Genomic DNA, 17,126 nt, shown 5'->3' with positions numbered 1-17,126 from the left:
TAATCACAGGAGGCTTCTGACATAGAAGGGAGATTTTCCTGTACGAAGCCGTAAATATTTTTATGGGACATAGAGAACAGTGGAGGGCTGAAGTTTGGCTGGAATTGACACCAGAACCATTCAGAATTTTTCTCAGAACAGTAACCAGGGCACCGGTTGTGCAGAGCGCTGGGGAATGCACTGCAGGGATGTGGGGAAAGCTGCTGTCTGATCCAGTCCTGCAGCCTTGAAATACTGACACGCGGGGAGTCAGTCTGGTTCGGGCTATGGTGCTGGTGGTCTGACTTAGTTTTCATCAAAGCAGGACTTTGGGCGAAAAGGAGCTCGATCAATAACACGTGCCCAGTCTTCTTTGCCCATTTTCATTGGCCCACCGGTCAGCCCGCGGAAGCTGCTTTAGTCTTTGTTTTTCTTTATGGTCAGGCAGGCTACACCCCTGAGTAGCCATGGGTTCTGTCCCACCTTCCAGGGGAGGCTGAGTTGGGACTAGTGACCTCCTCTGGGCTCGTGAGCGAGTGTGCCTTTTGGAAGAGACACAGCAGCCAGCTGGGGGGCTTGGGTGCCCCTCTCCGACCTGCTGCAGCCACTGCCTGGCTTGCGGGCTCACTGATACTCTGTGTATCATCTGTGGCAAAGTTCTTACCCCTGCGAGATCCCCGTGCTTCTAGTGGGGTATCTGTGGACCAGTGAAAGTGCTTTCAGGGCCACACCGCTTCGATCACTCGGGCATTGGGAAGTAGACGTTGCAATGGCACAGATTTTGCCTTTACAGCTTTTTCAGCCATGTTTCCAGAAAACTGCCATAGTTATGTTTCTCCTTATCTTTCTTTCTCATTAATGTAGGGCTAAAGATGAAACTAAAGTGTTCCATTTGTCAGATTGGCTCTAGGAGGAAGGAAAACCCCTCAAATTCCAGATCTCCCTCACATTCCCTTTTATGAGAAAGCCATTCAGTGGCTCCAGGGAAAAGATGACGAGCTAGATAGTTTCCCGGGTGTCTGTAAACTTACAACTTGATGCTTGAAGTCGTGACATTGAGATAGTGTATATGAAGATGGCTGTAAGGCTCTAGCATTCACTCTTATTGCATAGATAGTTCAGCAAATATTTAATTTGTGCTGGCACTGCCAGGTAAGCACTTGGGATATAAATATGACCTTAGGAAACTCAGCATCATAGGGGAAGAGACAAGTAAACATATAATTCACCATACATCACAGCAGAAGCAAAAATAGGAAAGAGAAGGCAGAAAGGACGGAGTGGTCAGCCCTGCTCCCTGAGTCAGGCAGGACTTCACAGGAGGAGGAAGGGCGAATAGGAGCTCATTAGGGGATGAGGCGGGGTTGGGGACAGGCGTGGGGGGCAGGGGCACAGCCTGTAGGAAGAGTAGTCAGTTTCTGTAAGGTAGCAGGCTTCTCGGAAAAAGTGGAGTGAGTAATGTTTGTTTTCCTTTGGGGAGCGGTGCCCTCCCTGGGCGGCTGCAAGGCATGGTCCTACATTATTCATGTGTGGCTAATGCAGAATCATTCACCTACTGATGGCCAAAGCAAGGAAGACGGGAAGGGCACAACCTCCTTGGGGGAGGGAAATGACCCACGCTTGAGAACGCTTAGGGGAAAGGGCTTTTATTTACCATGCACCGCCCCTTCCATTAGAGAGGTCTCTGGTTATAGTATGTTTCTCAACCCCTGTTCCATGAAATGTCACCATACATTAGTGGGGGGGCACGGCGGGGTAGGGGGGAGAAATGGGCAGCTCAGGTCACAAGGGAAAACTGAAGCAGAGACAGACAAATTCATGACATTGACAGCCAATGGGAAGTTGCTCAGAGCAGAGGCTGGATGTGTGTCTAAGGGTCCTTCTTGCTCCAAAGAAGTCTTCCTAATATTCATGACCAACTTAAGAAACATCTCTTATAATCTGCGTTCTAGGCCAGTGGGGAAGGATAAGGCAGCACAGGACTATTCAGTGGAGGAAAGAAAAGAAAGCAACCTGGGGATGGTTTGTTTGTGTCCATGTGGCTACACCAGGGTGTCAGATAGACAGTAAGTAAAGGATACAAGTTCAATTAACACACCACTGTAAAGCAATTATACTCCAATAAAGATGTTAAAAAAAAAAGGTCAATTAAAAGTTAGAAATTTTATTAAGTATTTGTATTTAAAGCATACACTGTAGAACGAACTAAATCTACTCCAAAAAATGAGTAAATAAATAAACAAAACCAACTTGGAAGTTGATTTTAAAATTAATTATTCACATCTCCTCATGCCCAGCCTTTTCCTTGTCATTTCCCAAGCACCCAGGCCACAGAACCTTCACTTCATATTTGACATGCCATCTTCCTTTTCTCTTTTCCCTCTCCTTTCTGCCTACCCCTGGTTCTGTTACCCTAAGCCACAAGGACCTTCTTACTTCTAGTATTTCTTCTAATATTCAGTTGATTTTTTCCATAGCTTCCTGAATGGAACACATGCTAAAGAATAGAAAGTCTTTACCCAGAATATTGTAATTTCTGTGCTTGTGGTTTAACACGCTCAAATATACTGTTATATCACTAGTTAGCTCCAGAATTCTAAGACTTAACTAATTCAAACATATGGTGCTCAAAGAAGATTTTGAGGCAGATGTCTTGGCGTTAGGGCCAGAATCCACTGCTTGTGTGATTGTGTGATTGTGTCTGAGCTGCAGTTTGTATCATCTATAAAATGGGAATAATAAATATCTATTTTAAAAGGTGGTTGTTTTGGATTAGAGGAGAATATTATATGAAAGTTGGATGGTTATTAATTATTTGGTTCGAAGTGGCATACTCCCATTTGACATATCTTTTTTGAATTGAAATATAATTGACGTTCAACATTATACTAGTTTCAGGTGTACAACATAACAATTCAATATTTTTAATATTGTGAAAAGACCGCAATAAGTCTAGCTTGCATCCCTCACCATACATAGTTACAAAATTTTTTTTCTTGTGATGAGCACTTTTAAGATCTACTCTCCTACCAACTTTCAAATGTGCAATATGGTATTAACTATAGGCACCATGCTGTACATTGTCTCCCCATGACTTACCTATTTTATAACTGGAAGTTTGAACTTTTTGACTATCTTCACCCATTTTGTGCCCCTTCCCCTGCCCCTCCCTGCAACCACCAATTTGTTCTCTGTATCTATGAGCTTTTTTTTTCTTTTTTAGAGTCCACATATAAATGAGATCATACAGTATTTGTTTATCTGTCTTTCTCTGTCTGACTTATTTCGCTTAGCGTAATGCTCTCAAGTCCCATTCATATTGTTGCAAATATCAGAATTTCCTTCTTTCTCGTAGCTGAATAATATTCACATGTATATGTAACATTTTCTTTATCCACTTATCTATTGATGAATATGAGGTTGTTTCCATATCTTGGCTATTGTAAATAATGCTGCAATGAATATGGGGGTGCATATGTCTTTCCTAGTTAGTGTTTTCATTTTCTTTGGATAAATACTCAGAAGTAGAATTGCTGGATCATATGGTAGTTCTATTTTTAATTTTTTGAGGAACCACCATACTGTTCTCCACAGTGGTTGAACCAATTTACATTCCCACCGACAGTCCGCATGGGTTCCCTTTTCTCCACATCCTCACCAACCCTTGTTGTTTCTTATCTTTTTGATAATAGCCATTCTAGCAGGTATATCTCATTGTGGCTTTGATATGCATTTCCCTGATGATTAGTGATGTTGAGCACCTTTTCATGTACCTATTGGCCATCTGTATATCTTCTTTGGAAAAATGTCTAATCAGATCCTCTGCCCAATTTTTAATCGGATTGTTTGGGGGTTTTGCTATTGGATTGTATGAGTTCTTCATATATTTTGGGTATTAACCCTTTATTAGATATATGATTTGCAGATATTTTCTCCTGTTCAGTAGGTTGCTTTTTCATTTTGTTGATGGTTTCCTTTGCAGAAGCTTTTCAGTTTGATATAGTCCCACTTGTTTATTTTTACTTTGGTTGCCTTTACTTTTGGTGTCAAAATCCAAAAACTTATCTCCAAGACTAATGTCCAGGAACTTATTACCACCTATGTTTTCTTCTAGGAGGTTTATGGTTTCAGGTCTTACCCTCAAGTCTTGGATTTTTTTTTTTAATCTTTGTGTATGGTGTAAGATAGGGGTCCAGTTTCGTTCTTCTGCATCTGGTTTTCTCAACACCATTTATTGAAGAGACCGTCCTTTCCCCATTGTATATGCTCGGTTCTTTTTTTGTAAATTAATTGACCATATATGCATGGGTTTATTTCTGGGCTCTCTATTCTGTTCCATTGATCTACATGTCTGTGACACATCTTTGATATATATTTTTATTACTCAGATGTTAATTTTATTTTTAGGATTGTATAAGCATGCAATCCATTTTAAAGCAATAATTAATTTTTTCAAATTATATTTCTGCCGTGTCAGAAAAAATGATTTGATTTGTGACAGTTCCTTAAAGCTTAAGGTTTGATGATTTCAAGGGAGATGCTTCAAACATATTTTGTTACCACCTTTAAAACTTATCTCAAGCTTCACTCAATCTGTGGTTGATCTAGTCCATACTAGTGGTGTCAGATAATACCTGCTCATGGATGAGTCAGCCTTAGTATATCCGGCTTGAATCTGTTCTGTTCTCTGAGGTCTCCACCTTGTCCAGCTGGCCTGGATCACTGTAATAACCTTGACAGGTCTTCCCACACCAATGCTTACAGTTAAACTCTTCCATTCTCTGAATTGCAGCTAGAGGAACTTTTCTTTTTTTTTTTTTTAATTTATTTTCTTGAAGTATAGTTGATTTACAGTGTTGTGTTAATTTCTGCTGTACAGCAAAGTAAGTCAATTATACATATATATATACCTTCTTTTTCATGTTCTTTTCCATTATGGTTTATCACAGGATATTGAATATAGTTTCCTCTGCTATACAGTAGGAGCTTGCTGTTTATGCCTTCTATATATTATAGTTAGAGCAACTTTTCTTGACATACACCAATACTTTATCCCTTTTTGAGAGATGCCATTTATTCTTAGCCTCTAAGCAGTAGGAATCCTAATATTAAACAAAAAACCTCCCAGATGCTTCCTTAATACCCGGTCAATAGTTACTGTCTCAACTCTTCGCTTCTGCTTGCCTGCCTTTTTTCCCTCTTTAAGAGCTGGAAGGCCTGGCATGGCACCTGGCTCTGTACTCAAACCCATATTTGCCATATTTATGTTCCTTTCATCTTTTCTTTTCAAGGCACCTGCTCTTGGTGTCTATCCCCGGTTGTACCCGATTTTCTCTCAGGTCTGCTTTCTTTAGATGAGTGAATGATTGTACCCGTGCTTTTAACGCTAGGCTCCTTATATCCTTTTTGAAAATACAGTATGATAAATGAACTTAAGAACTCAATATAGCGATTGTGGTAAGCATATGAACAAAAATACAGATGTTGGTTATGAAACACAAATAGATTTAGCTATAGCTAGGTCAAACGGAGGCATGGAAAATATTTTGTCTTTATATTCTTCCTTTTCTGTTAATGTATGGGAAAAGAAAAGTAGATTTCCTGCTTTTTCAATTTGCAAGTGATTTTTCAATTTGAAGTGAAATAGTATAAAAAGGAACATTCTGCAGCTTTAGAATTTGGCTTGTCACGAAAAATAATAGGAGAGTCATCACTCTAATCTCTAGCCAATTAAGGGTTTGAGTGACTTATAAATTTATGATTTTTAAAATGTAAAGCCTCATAAAGAACACATTTTTCAAGAATGTCACAGTCATCATATTTAGGTTTCTTATAGTTTAACTTCTGGTATCCTGGTGGTATCCTGGTTTGGGTTTTACCTTGTTACTAAGTATTGACCAAAGGGACATGAAAATAACCTAGTAATTGAGTCTAGCCTGGTGGGTGACCTCTTTCTAAAACTGTAAAAATAGGTCATCCCCCAATACATTTTCTCAAATACTGTAAGGGTCACTCTCCTAGTGTATTATTGATATATTTTGTCTGAGCTTTGATGAAATGAAACTCTTTAGATCATATAATAGGTATGTGATAAGTATGTAAACTATATTTGGAAAGTTTTTAATATTGAAAACGAGACAAAACATTTAAACCAAAATTGCTCAATATTAGGGCACGGGGAATGTGGAAAGTGGATTGTAAACACATTGTCGTAAGTGCTTGACTTGGCATTCCTGAGTCAGCCATCCCCCGTTCACCTACATCGGTCAGTGAGATCTCCTGGGTTCCATTTTTCACATTCTCTAATTTGCTTTTTTAAAATCTGGCAGTGCTTTTCAATTTTTCTATCAGTTCTGCATGTATTCCAGAAGAAGTAAGAAGATGCATTAGCCCAGCCAGCATTGACCTGAAGAAAAACTACTAGAAATTACTTTGACACTTAGAACTGGCAGCCTAAGAATTAGAATTTGAAATTTGCTGGTCAAACATTCCTTGGGCTATGTCTTCCTAAAATTGCCATCCAAGTTGATAGTTATCCAGTTGCTAGAAGGATAGTATTACAGCCTTTTTGATGAGTTTGAGAAGTTCTGCAAATGTGGTTCACGGGATAGTTGATGATGGAGCAGCCACGTTGGCCTCTCCTTATTGATTAAACACAAAACCAATCAGTGTGAGCCTGAACCTCTTGGCCATGTAAACAGACCAGCAGAATTGAGGTGCAGGATAGTCAAAGCTAAACTTGCAGGCCAGATTTTAAAGGCATGAAAGCACCAAAACAAACGCTAAGAATATGAAAAACATAAAAGCAAGTATTTGAACTCCAGGGTGTTAACAAGGCCTAATTGTACTTATTTTTTATTGGCCCTTGTAAGAGAAGGGATATAACCCTGTGACAAATGCAGCCCTGTCTTCTCTAGGCCAACCTAATATTTAATATTTGATTCATTTTTCAACCTGGAAAAATATCCTCATATGCATTCCTTGTAAGTTGAAAATTCTATCACAGAACTATCCATACATCCAAAATAAGTTAATTTTTCACAAAACAGAATTTCTCCTTCAAATTCCAAACCTCTTTTAATCATTTTATGTGAAACTTTAAAATGTATTTTACCATTTCCTTTACAGATCCTTAAATCAGGGCTTCTTAATATGACTTAAGCTTTTTTGATGACTCAGACCATACTTCCTATAGTGTTTGGTAACTGGAGGCCTTGAAGAGGTTGAAGAATGTTTGGAGTGGGGGTACTGGAAGAAGTGGGTGGAAGTCTAGGGAATGATGAGTGGGCTGTTCAAAATCAAGATTTTAGAGGTGATGCTGTTGTTGAGGATGACAAGGTCCAGGGCAGGAATTCTTAACCTGATTGCCTATGAGAATCATCTAGAGAACTTAAAAACATATGCAGTGCCTGGGCTGTACCGCAGTGTTGTCAGGGACCCAGCCTTTGACTTCACTATCACTAACAAGTGACCCTCTTCATCATGGCCTCAGGTAGAGCTCCAGCTTTTTTTCTTTTTCTTTTTCTTTTTTCATACATTATCTTTTTATTTTTTAAGATAATATCCCAATACTTAAATCTGAGTATGAATTCACATTTTTAACTTTTGGGTTTATTTATTTATTTATTTATTTATGGCTGTGTTGGGTCTTCGTTTCTGTGCGAGGGCTTTCTCTAGCTGCGGCAAGTGGGGGCCACTCTTCATCGTGGTGCGCGGGCCTCTCACTATCGCGGCCTCTCTTGTTGCGGCGCGCAGGCTCCAGACGTGCAGGCTCAGTAATTGTGGCTCACGGACCTAGTTGCTCCGCGGCATGTGGGATCTTCCCAGACCAGGGCTCAAACCCGTGTGCCCTGCATTGGCAGGCAGATTCTCAACCACTGCGCCACCAGGGAAGCCCCTTAATTCTTTAAAATTATAGTTGATTTACAATGTCGTGTTAGTTTCAAGTGTACAGCAGAGTGATTCAGTTTTACATATACATATATATATAAATATTCTTTTTCAGATTCTTTTCCCTTATAGTTATAACAAAATATTGAGTAGAGTTCCCTGTGCTATACAGTAGGTCCTTGTTGGTTATCTATTTTATATATAGTAGTGTGTATATGTTAATCTTATCCTCCTAATTTATCCCCTGCCTTCCCCCTTGGTAACCAGAGGTTTGTTTTCTATGTCTGTGGGTCTATTTCTGTTTTGTAAATAAGTTCATTTGCATCTTTTCTTTTTCAGATTACACGTATAAGTGATATCATATGGTATTTGTCTTTCTCTGTTTGACTTACTTCACTTAGTATTATAATCTCTAGGTCCATCCATGTTGCTACAAGTGGCATTATTTCATTCTTTTTTATGGTTGAGTAGTATTCCATTGTATTTATATACCACATCTTCTTTATCCATTCATCTGTCAGTGGACATTTAGGTTGCCTCCATGTCTTGGCTATTGTAAATAGTGCTGCTGTGAACATAGGGGTGCATGTATCTTTTCAAATTATGGTTTTCTCCGGATATATGCCCAGGAGTGGGATTGCAGGATCATATGGTAACTCTGCTTTTATTTTTTTAGAGCTCCAGCTTTCAAATGGACATTCTAAGCAGTAGGGTAGTAGAAATAAAGAAGGGGAAAAGGGCTGATCAGCCGTCTCTTAAGACCAGTTCCTGGAAGCTGCCACGTGATGCTTCTGCTTACATTCATTGTGCAGAACTTGATAACGTGGCCGTCCTAATTGTCAGGGATATTGGGAAATTTATGCCCAGCTAAACATTCTCTTCCTACGGAAGAAAGGAAGAGTGGCTATTTCCAAACGGGCTAGATTCTCTGCCCCAGAAAGGTAGTAGGTTACACAGTCTAATGATCTGATCTTCACACGAGCTGACAATTTTGAAGTTTGGCTATCTGCTCCCATCTCAGGTTCTCAGGTCCATGGGTGTAAAAGGAAAAACAGCCTCCAGTTGAGAGGGTTCTGGTTCAGTGAGTGATTTCCTCTGGGGACAACCAAATTTCAAAAAGGGCAAGAATGGAAAGTACAGAGGAGTTAAAGAAATAGGGGGATTTCCTGATGGTGACATTATTTCACTACCTACCATCCTCCTATGTCTTCCTTTTCTCCTTAACCAGCATGTATTTTGTTATTATAATAAACACTCCTTTGCAAATCCCTGCAACTTCCTGGTACCTCTCTCCCTGTGGAATACTCCTGGGAACCCCCCAGCTCCCCACCTTCTTCTCACGACATGGATAAGTACAAAACTCAAGTGTGCATTCGGTATGGCCGTCGTGTGACGTTTCCTGTGAATGGGCCATGTCCCATTCTGAGAAGGGCCTTTCTTCTTCCTCCTTCTAGCTCCCCCTCCACTTACACTCCCTTCAGCAGTCGACCTCACTTGATATTTCAGTGAAAAAGCAATGATGCAATCCAGCAAGGGTTCCTTTACTACCTGCTTCTGAACCCACATTCTGCCTTCCTCCCACTTACAGTGGAACCTCCCTGCTTGTACGAAAGGCTACCCTCTCTACCTGGTACACTCAAGCCCCTTCCTTCTTGCTTTTCCAAGTACTTTTCTCCTGCAAGGATAGCTTCTCTACTGGATCGTTCTCATCAACGCACACACATGTTAAAAAACACGCCAATAATCTCTGACCCCACCTCCCTGTCCAAATATTGTCCCATTTCCTGGCTCTTCTTCACAACAAAAGCTATGGAACCCATTCTGTGCACGTCTGCTGCCTGCGGTTCCTCAAGCTCATCCAATTCTTCAACCTTCTCCAATCCGGCTGCCATTCGCACTCTACTGAAATTGGTATTTTTTAAGTGTCCATTTTGTTTCCAAATATAACTGCACATCTCTGTCCTCATCTTAACTTGACCTCTAAAGCAGCATTTGACATAACTTGACCACCCCTTTCTCCCTGAATCACATCTCCTTTTGTAGTATTTGTAGCACATCACCCTCCCACCTGTTTTCTTGCTCTCTCTCTGACCCCTGCTTGTTAGTTTTCTGTGGTGGTTCTCTTCTACTCAGCCTCTGAATGTGGAAGTGTCCTGGGCCTCTGTCCCAAGCCTTCTTCCATATCTCTAGGTTCATAAGCCCTCACGTCCTCTCCCTCGAGCTCAAGACCCACGTCCAAATGCTTGCTTGGCATTTCCACTTGGGTGTTTTTTAGGCATCTCAACCTCCACGTGTCTAAACAGAACTCTTAACTTTACCACCACATACCTGATATCCCTTTGCAGCCTCCTCCATCTCAGTAAATGTCATCACCATTCCCTGAATGGCTGAAGTTAAAAGCTTAGGTTAAATCCTGACTCTCCCTTTCTCTCCTCCCCGCTCCACATCTCATTCGTCAGCAAGTCCTGCTAGTTCCACCTTCAAGATGCATCCCACGTTCACGTAATTCATGTAATCCCATCACCATTGCTTTCATCCTAGTCCAAGCCCCCATTATCTCCTGAACTATTGCAGTAGCCTCCCTGCTCCCACTTTTCCCTGTTGTAATGCATTCTCTAAGTGTGGCCCAGGCTGATCTTTAGAGACATAAATACAGTAATTCAGTGTTTTCCCTTTGCACTGGAATAAAATCCTAGCTCCTTACCGTGGCTCAGGGCCCTGCGTGACCTGATGCCTACCCACCTCTCTGGCCTCATTTCATGCCACCCCCATGAGAGGCGCCCTGATGTGTCTTCGCCTTAGGGCCGTTGCAGTTATCCTCATGTTCTCCAAACAGCTTTTCAGGGTTGGTCACTCTCTCATCATTCAGGTCACAAGTGTCACCTCCCCAGAGAAGGCTTCCCTGAGTACCTTATTTAAAGAGGTTTCCTCCCAGTCTCTCCCTCTGTGTTTACCTGTTTAATGTCTAGCTTACGCTACTGGAACGTATACTCCATGAGGGCAGGGACCAAGTCTAGATCGTTCGCATCTGTATTCCCAGTGTTTAGAATAGTTATTAACCTCTAGTAGAAACTAATCAACTATTTATTGAATACCAGAATGAAAAAAGCCTGGAATGTAGTTCAGTTTTTTTAATCATATTGCTTCCATCACTCTCTTATTTAAATTATGACTGCCACCAAGAGCGGTAACTGCCTGATTACTATTTCTAAGGGCAGTGTCACACTAGACTACTATTTCTAATCCATGAAGAGCTAGGAAAACCAGTTAGTTAATCTTGTTAAAAACCGCATGTGAAGGACAGAAGAACTTAGAAGTAAAGCACAGCATCAGTGAGGGGCATTATTCTTGTTTACTTTCCAGTGCCTAAATTTGTGTGTGTGTTGTTGTTGCATAAAGATGTACAGAAGCTGTCTTGTCAAGATCTTTATCAATCTTGTCTTACAGGAAATACAAGAGAAGGAGAGAAGTTAGATGTGCTTTGGGCCATGATGACTGGTTGTCAAAGTGTGGGACAGGAGTGGTCTGAAAGACAGAGAAGGGACAACTAAGGGGTGTCTCCATGTGAGTTTTCGAGAAGGGGCTTTCTTAAACCTGTCTTTACTGAGCCTAGGAAGGGGGCTGTGGAGGGGAGAGACGAGCATTCTCTTGGTTCTCTGAGGTCACCTCTGAGACACAGGTTGACTTTTACCTTTATAACCAAAGATCACAGTAGCACATCACTAGGCAGGGCTTTAGATAATGACATTTTAAGCAGAGGATGATTACTTTCTCTTTGAGTTTATAAGTTTTCCTAAAATAGAAGGTAATAGTGCTCAAGGGATTATTTTTTATTGTGGTAAAATATGCATAACATAAAATGTATCATTTTAAAGTATACAGTACAGGGGCATTAAGTACATTTGCATCTTTGTGCAACCATCACCACTGTCCATCTCTACAACTTTGTCGCTATCCCGAACTGAAACTCTAACTTCATTAACCAGTAACTCCTCACTCTCACAGCCCCTGGTAACCACTATGCTACTTTCTGTGTCTGTGGATGTGACTACTCCAGGTAAAGGAAAAACACTCCTCTGGTTTCTCCTCTACCGGCAACTGCTTCCCTTCAGATACTTCTGCCGCCAAATGTGGGTGGGTGGGAGTGTGTGTGTGTGTGGAGGGGGGGGGAGGTTCCCACATCAAGCCGTTCTGCCACAGCGGCTGGGTGTCCCTGCAGTTCAGTTCAGTTCTGACACCATCTCCCTGGAGTTAGCGTCAGATCCCACAGGTTAGGGTTCAGTCCCACAGGACCGCCCCTGCCACCCCCTTCAGACACCAATCACACGTTCAGGCTGCTTCCCATGCTTCTGATCAACTGACTATAAATCAGAGGGTCCTACGGCCTCCTCCTTCAGTTAGATTAATTTGCTAGGGCAGCTCACAGAACTCAAGAAAACATTTTACTTACTAGATCACTGGTTTATTATACAAAGATATAACTCAGGAATAGCCAGATGGAAGAGATGCACAGGGCAAGGTATGGAAGGATGGAAGGGACACAGAGCTTCCATGCCCTCTCTGAGCTGACCACCCTCCCAGCACCTGCACACGTTCACTAACCCAGAAGCTCTCCAAACCCCTTCCCTTTGAATTTTTATGGCGGCCTCATTACGAAGGCATGATTTATTAACCCACTGGCCGCAGGCAGTTGATTCAACCTCCAGTCACTCTCCTCTACTCAGAGGCCTAGAGGGTAGGGCTGAAATCCCAGCCCTCTATTCACACGGTTGGTTCCCCTGACAACCAGCCCCCATCTAAGGGGCTTTCCAAAAGTCACCTCATTAACATAAGCTCAGTGTGGTTGCAAGGGGCTTGTTATAAATAACAAAAGACACCCATTTTACCTTTATTGCTCTGAAGCTTTTCCAGGACCTGGGAAAAAATCTAAATATTATAAAAAAAAGATATCCCTGTGGTTCTTACATAGGAAATTACGAGGATTTCAGGAGCTGTGTTCCAGGAACAATGGATAAAAACCAAATATATGTTGCTTATTGTAAATTACAATATCACACTCATAATTGGAATCATACAATATTTTCCCTTTTTGTCTGCTTATTTCACTTAGCGTAAGGTCAAGGTTCATTCATGTTGTAGCTTTCCAGAATTTCATTCCTTTTTAAGGCTGTATAATATTCCATTAGATGTATATACCACATTTTGTTTATCCGTTCATCAATGAATGGACATTTGGGTTCCTTACACCTTTTGGGTATTGTGACTAATGCTGCTATGAACCTTAGTGTACAAAATCTGTGAATCCCTGCTTTCAGTTCTTTTGTGTATATACTCTGAAGTGGAATCACTGGATCATAAGGTAATTGTATGTTTAATTTTTCAAGGAAAGTACTCAAGAGATTTTAAACCCATTAATTTATTGGAGAAAAGGGCCGTTCATTTTTTGCCTCATATATGTCGTGTAAAATGTTAGGTGTCAGAGAAATGGAAATTAATGGGATACGGCTCCTCCTGTCTAGAAACACAGGGACTTAGGATGAAAGACGTGACCAACAGATGAGTAAGTAATTAGCTATTACATACTGTGCTCAGTGCTGGAACAAGATGTTTATAGACTATTGTGGGAGCACTTTATAATAATGATTTCGGGGGTTCCTGAAGACAGAAGCTCCTTGGGTGTTGTCCTGGATGGATGTTCTACTGAATTCCCGTTAATAGTGGTAATGCAGTGGAGAAGTTCCAGTATTCAAGTTTTTGTTGTTCATTTGGTTTTTTTAATAGCTAACTCCATCCATCCATCTTTTCTGTGACCTAAATGTCTGCCTTTTGTTTTTTTCTTTCTCTAGTGGTTTTTAATTGCCAACAGATCTTACAAAGTGAGTGCAGCAAGCTCTTTTTTCTTCAGTGGTGTGTTTGTGGGAGTTATCTCTTTTGGTCAGCTCTCAGATCGGTTCGGAAGGAAAAAAATCTATCTCACAGGTAATCTCTTAATGTTCATGGACTGAATAAGAGGAGTTATTTCCCTAAGGTTCCCAGGGAAATAATAAGGGGACCATTTCCTTAAGGTTCTCAGGGAATTGCCATGTGGACCCAGAACTGATTTTTATTTCACTGGCAAGAGGCTGAGTTGATTCTGGCCAAGCATTTTAAAGTGACCAGCATACCCGAGGAAGGCCAGATATTTGCACTGTAAGCTTTTCATGGTGGCGAATTCTACCATCCCTGGATTCTAATTCATGCCATGTTTCTAAGGAGAACAAAGATTGAGGCAGTCTACTAGATCCATTTCCTTATATCTTGTGTGCTGATTCATTTCAGATGAGCTCTATAGGACTCAGCATAGTCCTCTTGACAAGCTGAGTACGAGCTAAGATTTCTGTTTCCAGCATTATTGTTAATAATTGAAAACTGCGCATGACAGAAATCAACTTGTAACAAAGAAAACCTCAGTTTTTCTTGATAGTCTTTAAGAGAAACTATTTTAAAAAAATAACATAGCTCAGAAAATTTAAATTCACAAAGATTTATCTTTACAAACTAATGAATATAATACATTACGTTCATCAAATGCTGTTTTGCCTCTGGATTATTGAATAGTGTTCTTCTCTTTCTAGGTTTTGCTCTTGACATCTTATTTGCTATCGCAAATGGGTTTTCCCCCTCGTATGAGTTCTTTGCAATAACTCGCTTCCTGGTGGGCGTGATGAATGGAGGGATGTCGCTGGTGGCCTTTGTCCTGCTGAACGAATGTGTGGGCACCGCCTACTGGGCACTCGCAGGTACTGCTTCAGTCCATGCAGACATGGGGATGGGGAGCTGCTCCAGACAACTTGATAGGAACCAGTTCAACCATCGCGTCTAAAAATGCACTCGGACTTGAGGTGCTCTATCCAACTATTAGATTTGCTTTCCTGAGTTTGTTCTATATGACCTTGAACGAGTCATTAGTCATTTTATTTGTATTCCTCTCTAGATAGTCTCCCATGGGGCCTGCCTCACAGATGGTGACCTTGCCCCTATCCTCACGGATTGCCTAAGGGCGTTCGTTAACTGCTTTTTACCGGTAAAGTGAAAGATAGTGCAGAGGAAATACTAGAAACTCCTTTCTCAGTGCCTTCGTATTGTATTGTATTAAATCCTTGTCTCATAGGCCTTTCTGATTTTTACTGGTCTCTTCAAGTTAGTAGTACTCTTGTATTTCTTTAATGATGTTTAAGTTCCAAAATAGAGGCCATATTCTGTATTATTTTTAACTATCCCATCATCTTCTTAAGAACTACACTATAGTCAAATGAATGATTTTAAAAGCTTCCTTGACTTAAAGTAATGTCTTAGGAGAACAACTGCACTAAGACTCTACTTTGTGGACTGTAGGTTTGCAGTGAGAACTTTGTTTCGCTTTCCATTCATTTGACAGTTACTGAGTGCTATTGATGTTCTTTTTTTTTTCTTTTTTCTTTTTTTTTTAAACAATGGTTTCATGAGCAGTGATGGGAGGCCTCTGTGTTTTGTTTTTTTTTTTTAATTTATTTATTTTTATTTATTTATGGCTGTGCTGGGTCTTCGTTTCTGTGCGAGGGCTTTCTCCAGCTTGGCAAGCGGGGGCTACTCTTCATCGCGGTGCGCGGGCCTCTCACCATCGTGGCCTCTCCTGTTGCGGAGCACAGGCTACAGACGCGTAGGCTCAGTAATTGTGGCTCACGGGCCCAGTTGCTCTGCGGCATGTGGGATCTTCCCAGACCAGGGCACGAACCCGCGTCCCCTGCATTGGCAGGCAGACTCTCAACCACTGCGCCACCAGGCAAGCCCGCTATTGATGTTCTTATACTAATATGGGAACAAGTTGACTGTGGGACTGTAGAAACTTGCCTGCATGAGGATGTGGATGAGACCGTGCCAGCTACCATTTGCTGAGCATCTGTTATGTGCCAGGTACCATGCTAGGCATCTGACTTATATCTGTAATATTCCCAGAGCCTACAACCTAAGAATTTCTACCTTCATTTTGCAGATGAGGACACTTCACCTCTGAAAGGAGGGGTGATATGCCCATTTTCACACAGCTCATGACTGACAGGGCTAGGATGACGCCAAGCTCATGTTGTCCCACTGTTCCCTGAGTACTCCCCTCTTAGATCTTCAGTGGGTCACCTTATACGAATACTGGTCTGCTTAGCCTATTTTTTTCTCACTTGGTGGTGTTTTCGAAGTTGGTGAGGGCTAATGTATTGAGCTGGAAGACAAAAGCTAAATAAAATAAATTTTGCTCTATTTGTATGTCGACCAAACTGCTGTCCAAGCTGAAGGACACAGAGGGTTGGACAAATTAGAATTAAGGTGGGGAGCAAGAGACACCTGCTCCATCCTAGCAGGACAGGCTTCCTGCCTGTCACTTACACGTGGTGCTTTTTTATGACTCACTTTATCTATAGCAGCTTTCAAAGCCTTTAGAGATGGGCTTCTTTTTTCCCTAGCCCAGCTCCTAAGTCAGGATCAGTGAGAAAATGTCCTCTGAGTCTTCAGTTTGCATTGAGACTTTTACGGTCACTTTTTCAAGTAGTGGGTTCAGACTTGCTGGGACTTCCTAAGAAATGAGTAATGATGGTGATCACGACCACTCACATTGTCCAGGGAAGACACAAAAGGCACCCTCTCCTGGGGTTTTGGTTTTCCTGAGTCTAAAATCTTGCTCAGGGACTTCCCTGGTGGTGCAATGGTTAAGAATCTGCCTGCCAATGCAGGGGACACGGGTTCAATCCCTGGTCCATGAAGATCCCACATGCCACAGAGCAACTAAGCCTGTGCGCCACAACTACTGAGCCTGTGCTCTAGGGCCTGCGAGCCACAACTACTGAAGCCTGCACGCCTAGAGCCCGTGCTTTGCAACAAGAGAAGCCAACGCAATGAGACCCCCGCGCAACCCAACGCAGAGCAGCCCCGCTCGCTGCAAGTAGAGAAAGCCCGCAGGCAGCAACAAAGATGCAGTGCAGCCAAAAATAAATAAATAAATAAATAAATTTATTTTTAAAAAATAAATAAATAATTAAAAAATTAAAAAAATAAAATCTTGCTCATGTAGAGCATCATGAGTACATATTTTTCATGTACCCAGCACATTCCTCTATTAAAATATTCACATTTGACTCTAGTTGTTCCATGAAGAAAATGCTCTCTTACAAAACACATATACTGCCCCCACCCTACCCAATTCTCTAGGACTATTCCTGTCCTGTTGCATATTTTGGGCAAAAAGAAAG

At 41.4% G+C, this 17,126-nt stretch overlaps 1 protein-coding gene across 13 annotated transcripts in view; it reads left to right on the top strand.

Annotated features, from left to right (window-relative positions):
* The window catches only part of SLC22A15 (solute carrier family 22 member 15), an 80,825-nt gene that overhangs the window by 25,315 nt on the left and 38,384 nt on the right, over positions 1–17,126 (top strand). For all 13 annotated transcript variants that reach the window (XR_009700364.1, XR_009700365.1, XR_009700366.1 and 10 more), the window contains exons 3-4: positions 13,716–13,848; positions 14,484–14,648. Coding sequence is in view for 10 of the 13 variants with exons in the window: in XM_061183639.1 (XP_061039622.1) it covers positions 13,716–13,848; positions 14,484–14,648 (298 nt within the window). In the remaining 3 variants the exon portion in view is untranslated. The remainder of the gene's footprint in view (positions 1–13,715; positions 13,849–14,483; positions 14,649–17,126) is intronic.

The sequence above is a fragment of the Eubalaena glacialis genome, chromosome 3 (genome assembly GCF_028564815.1).
Source record: "Eubalaena glacialis isolate mEubGla1 chromosome 3, mEubGla1.1.hap2.+ XY, whole genome shotgun sequence".
NCBI classification, from domain to species: domain Eukaryota; kingdom Metazoa; phylum Chordata; class Mammalia; order Artiodactyla; family Balaenidae; genus Eubalaena; species Eubalaena glacialis.
Note: the sequence above shows the minus strand (reverse complement) of the source record. Positions and strands in the feature narration are given on the sequence as shown.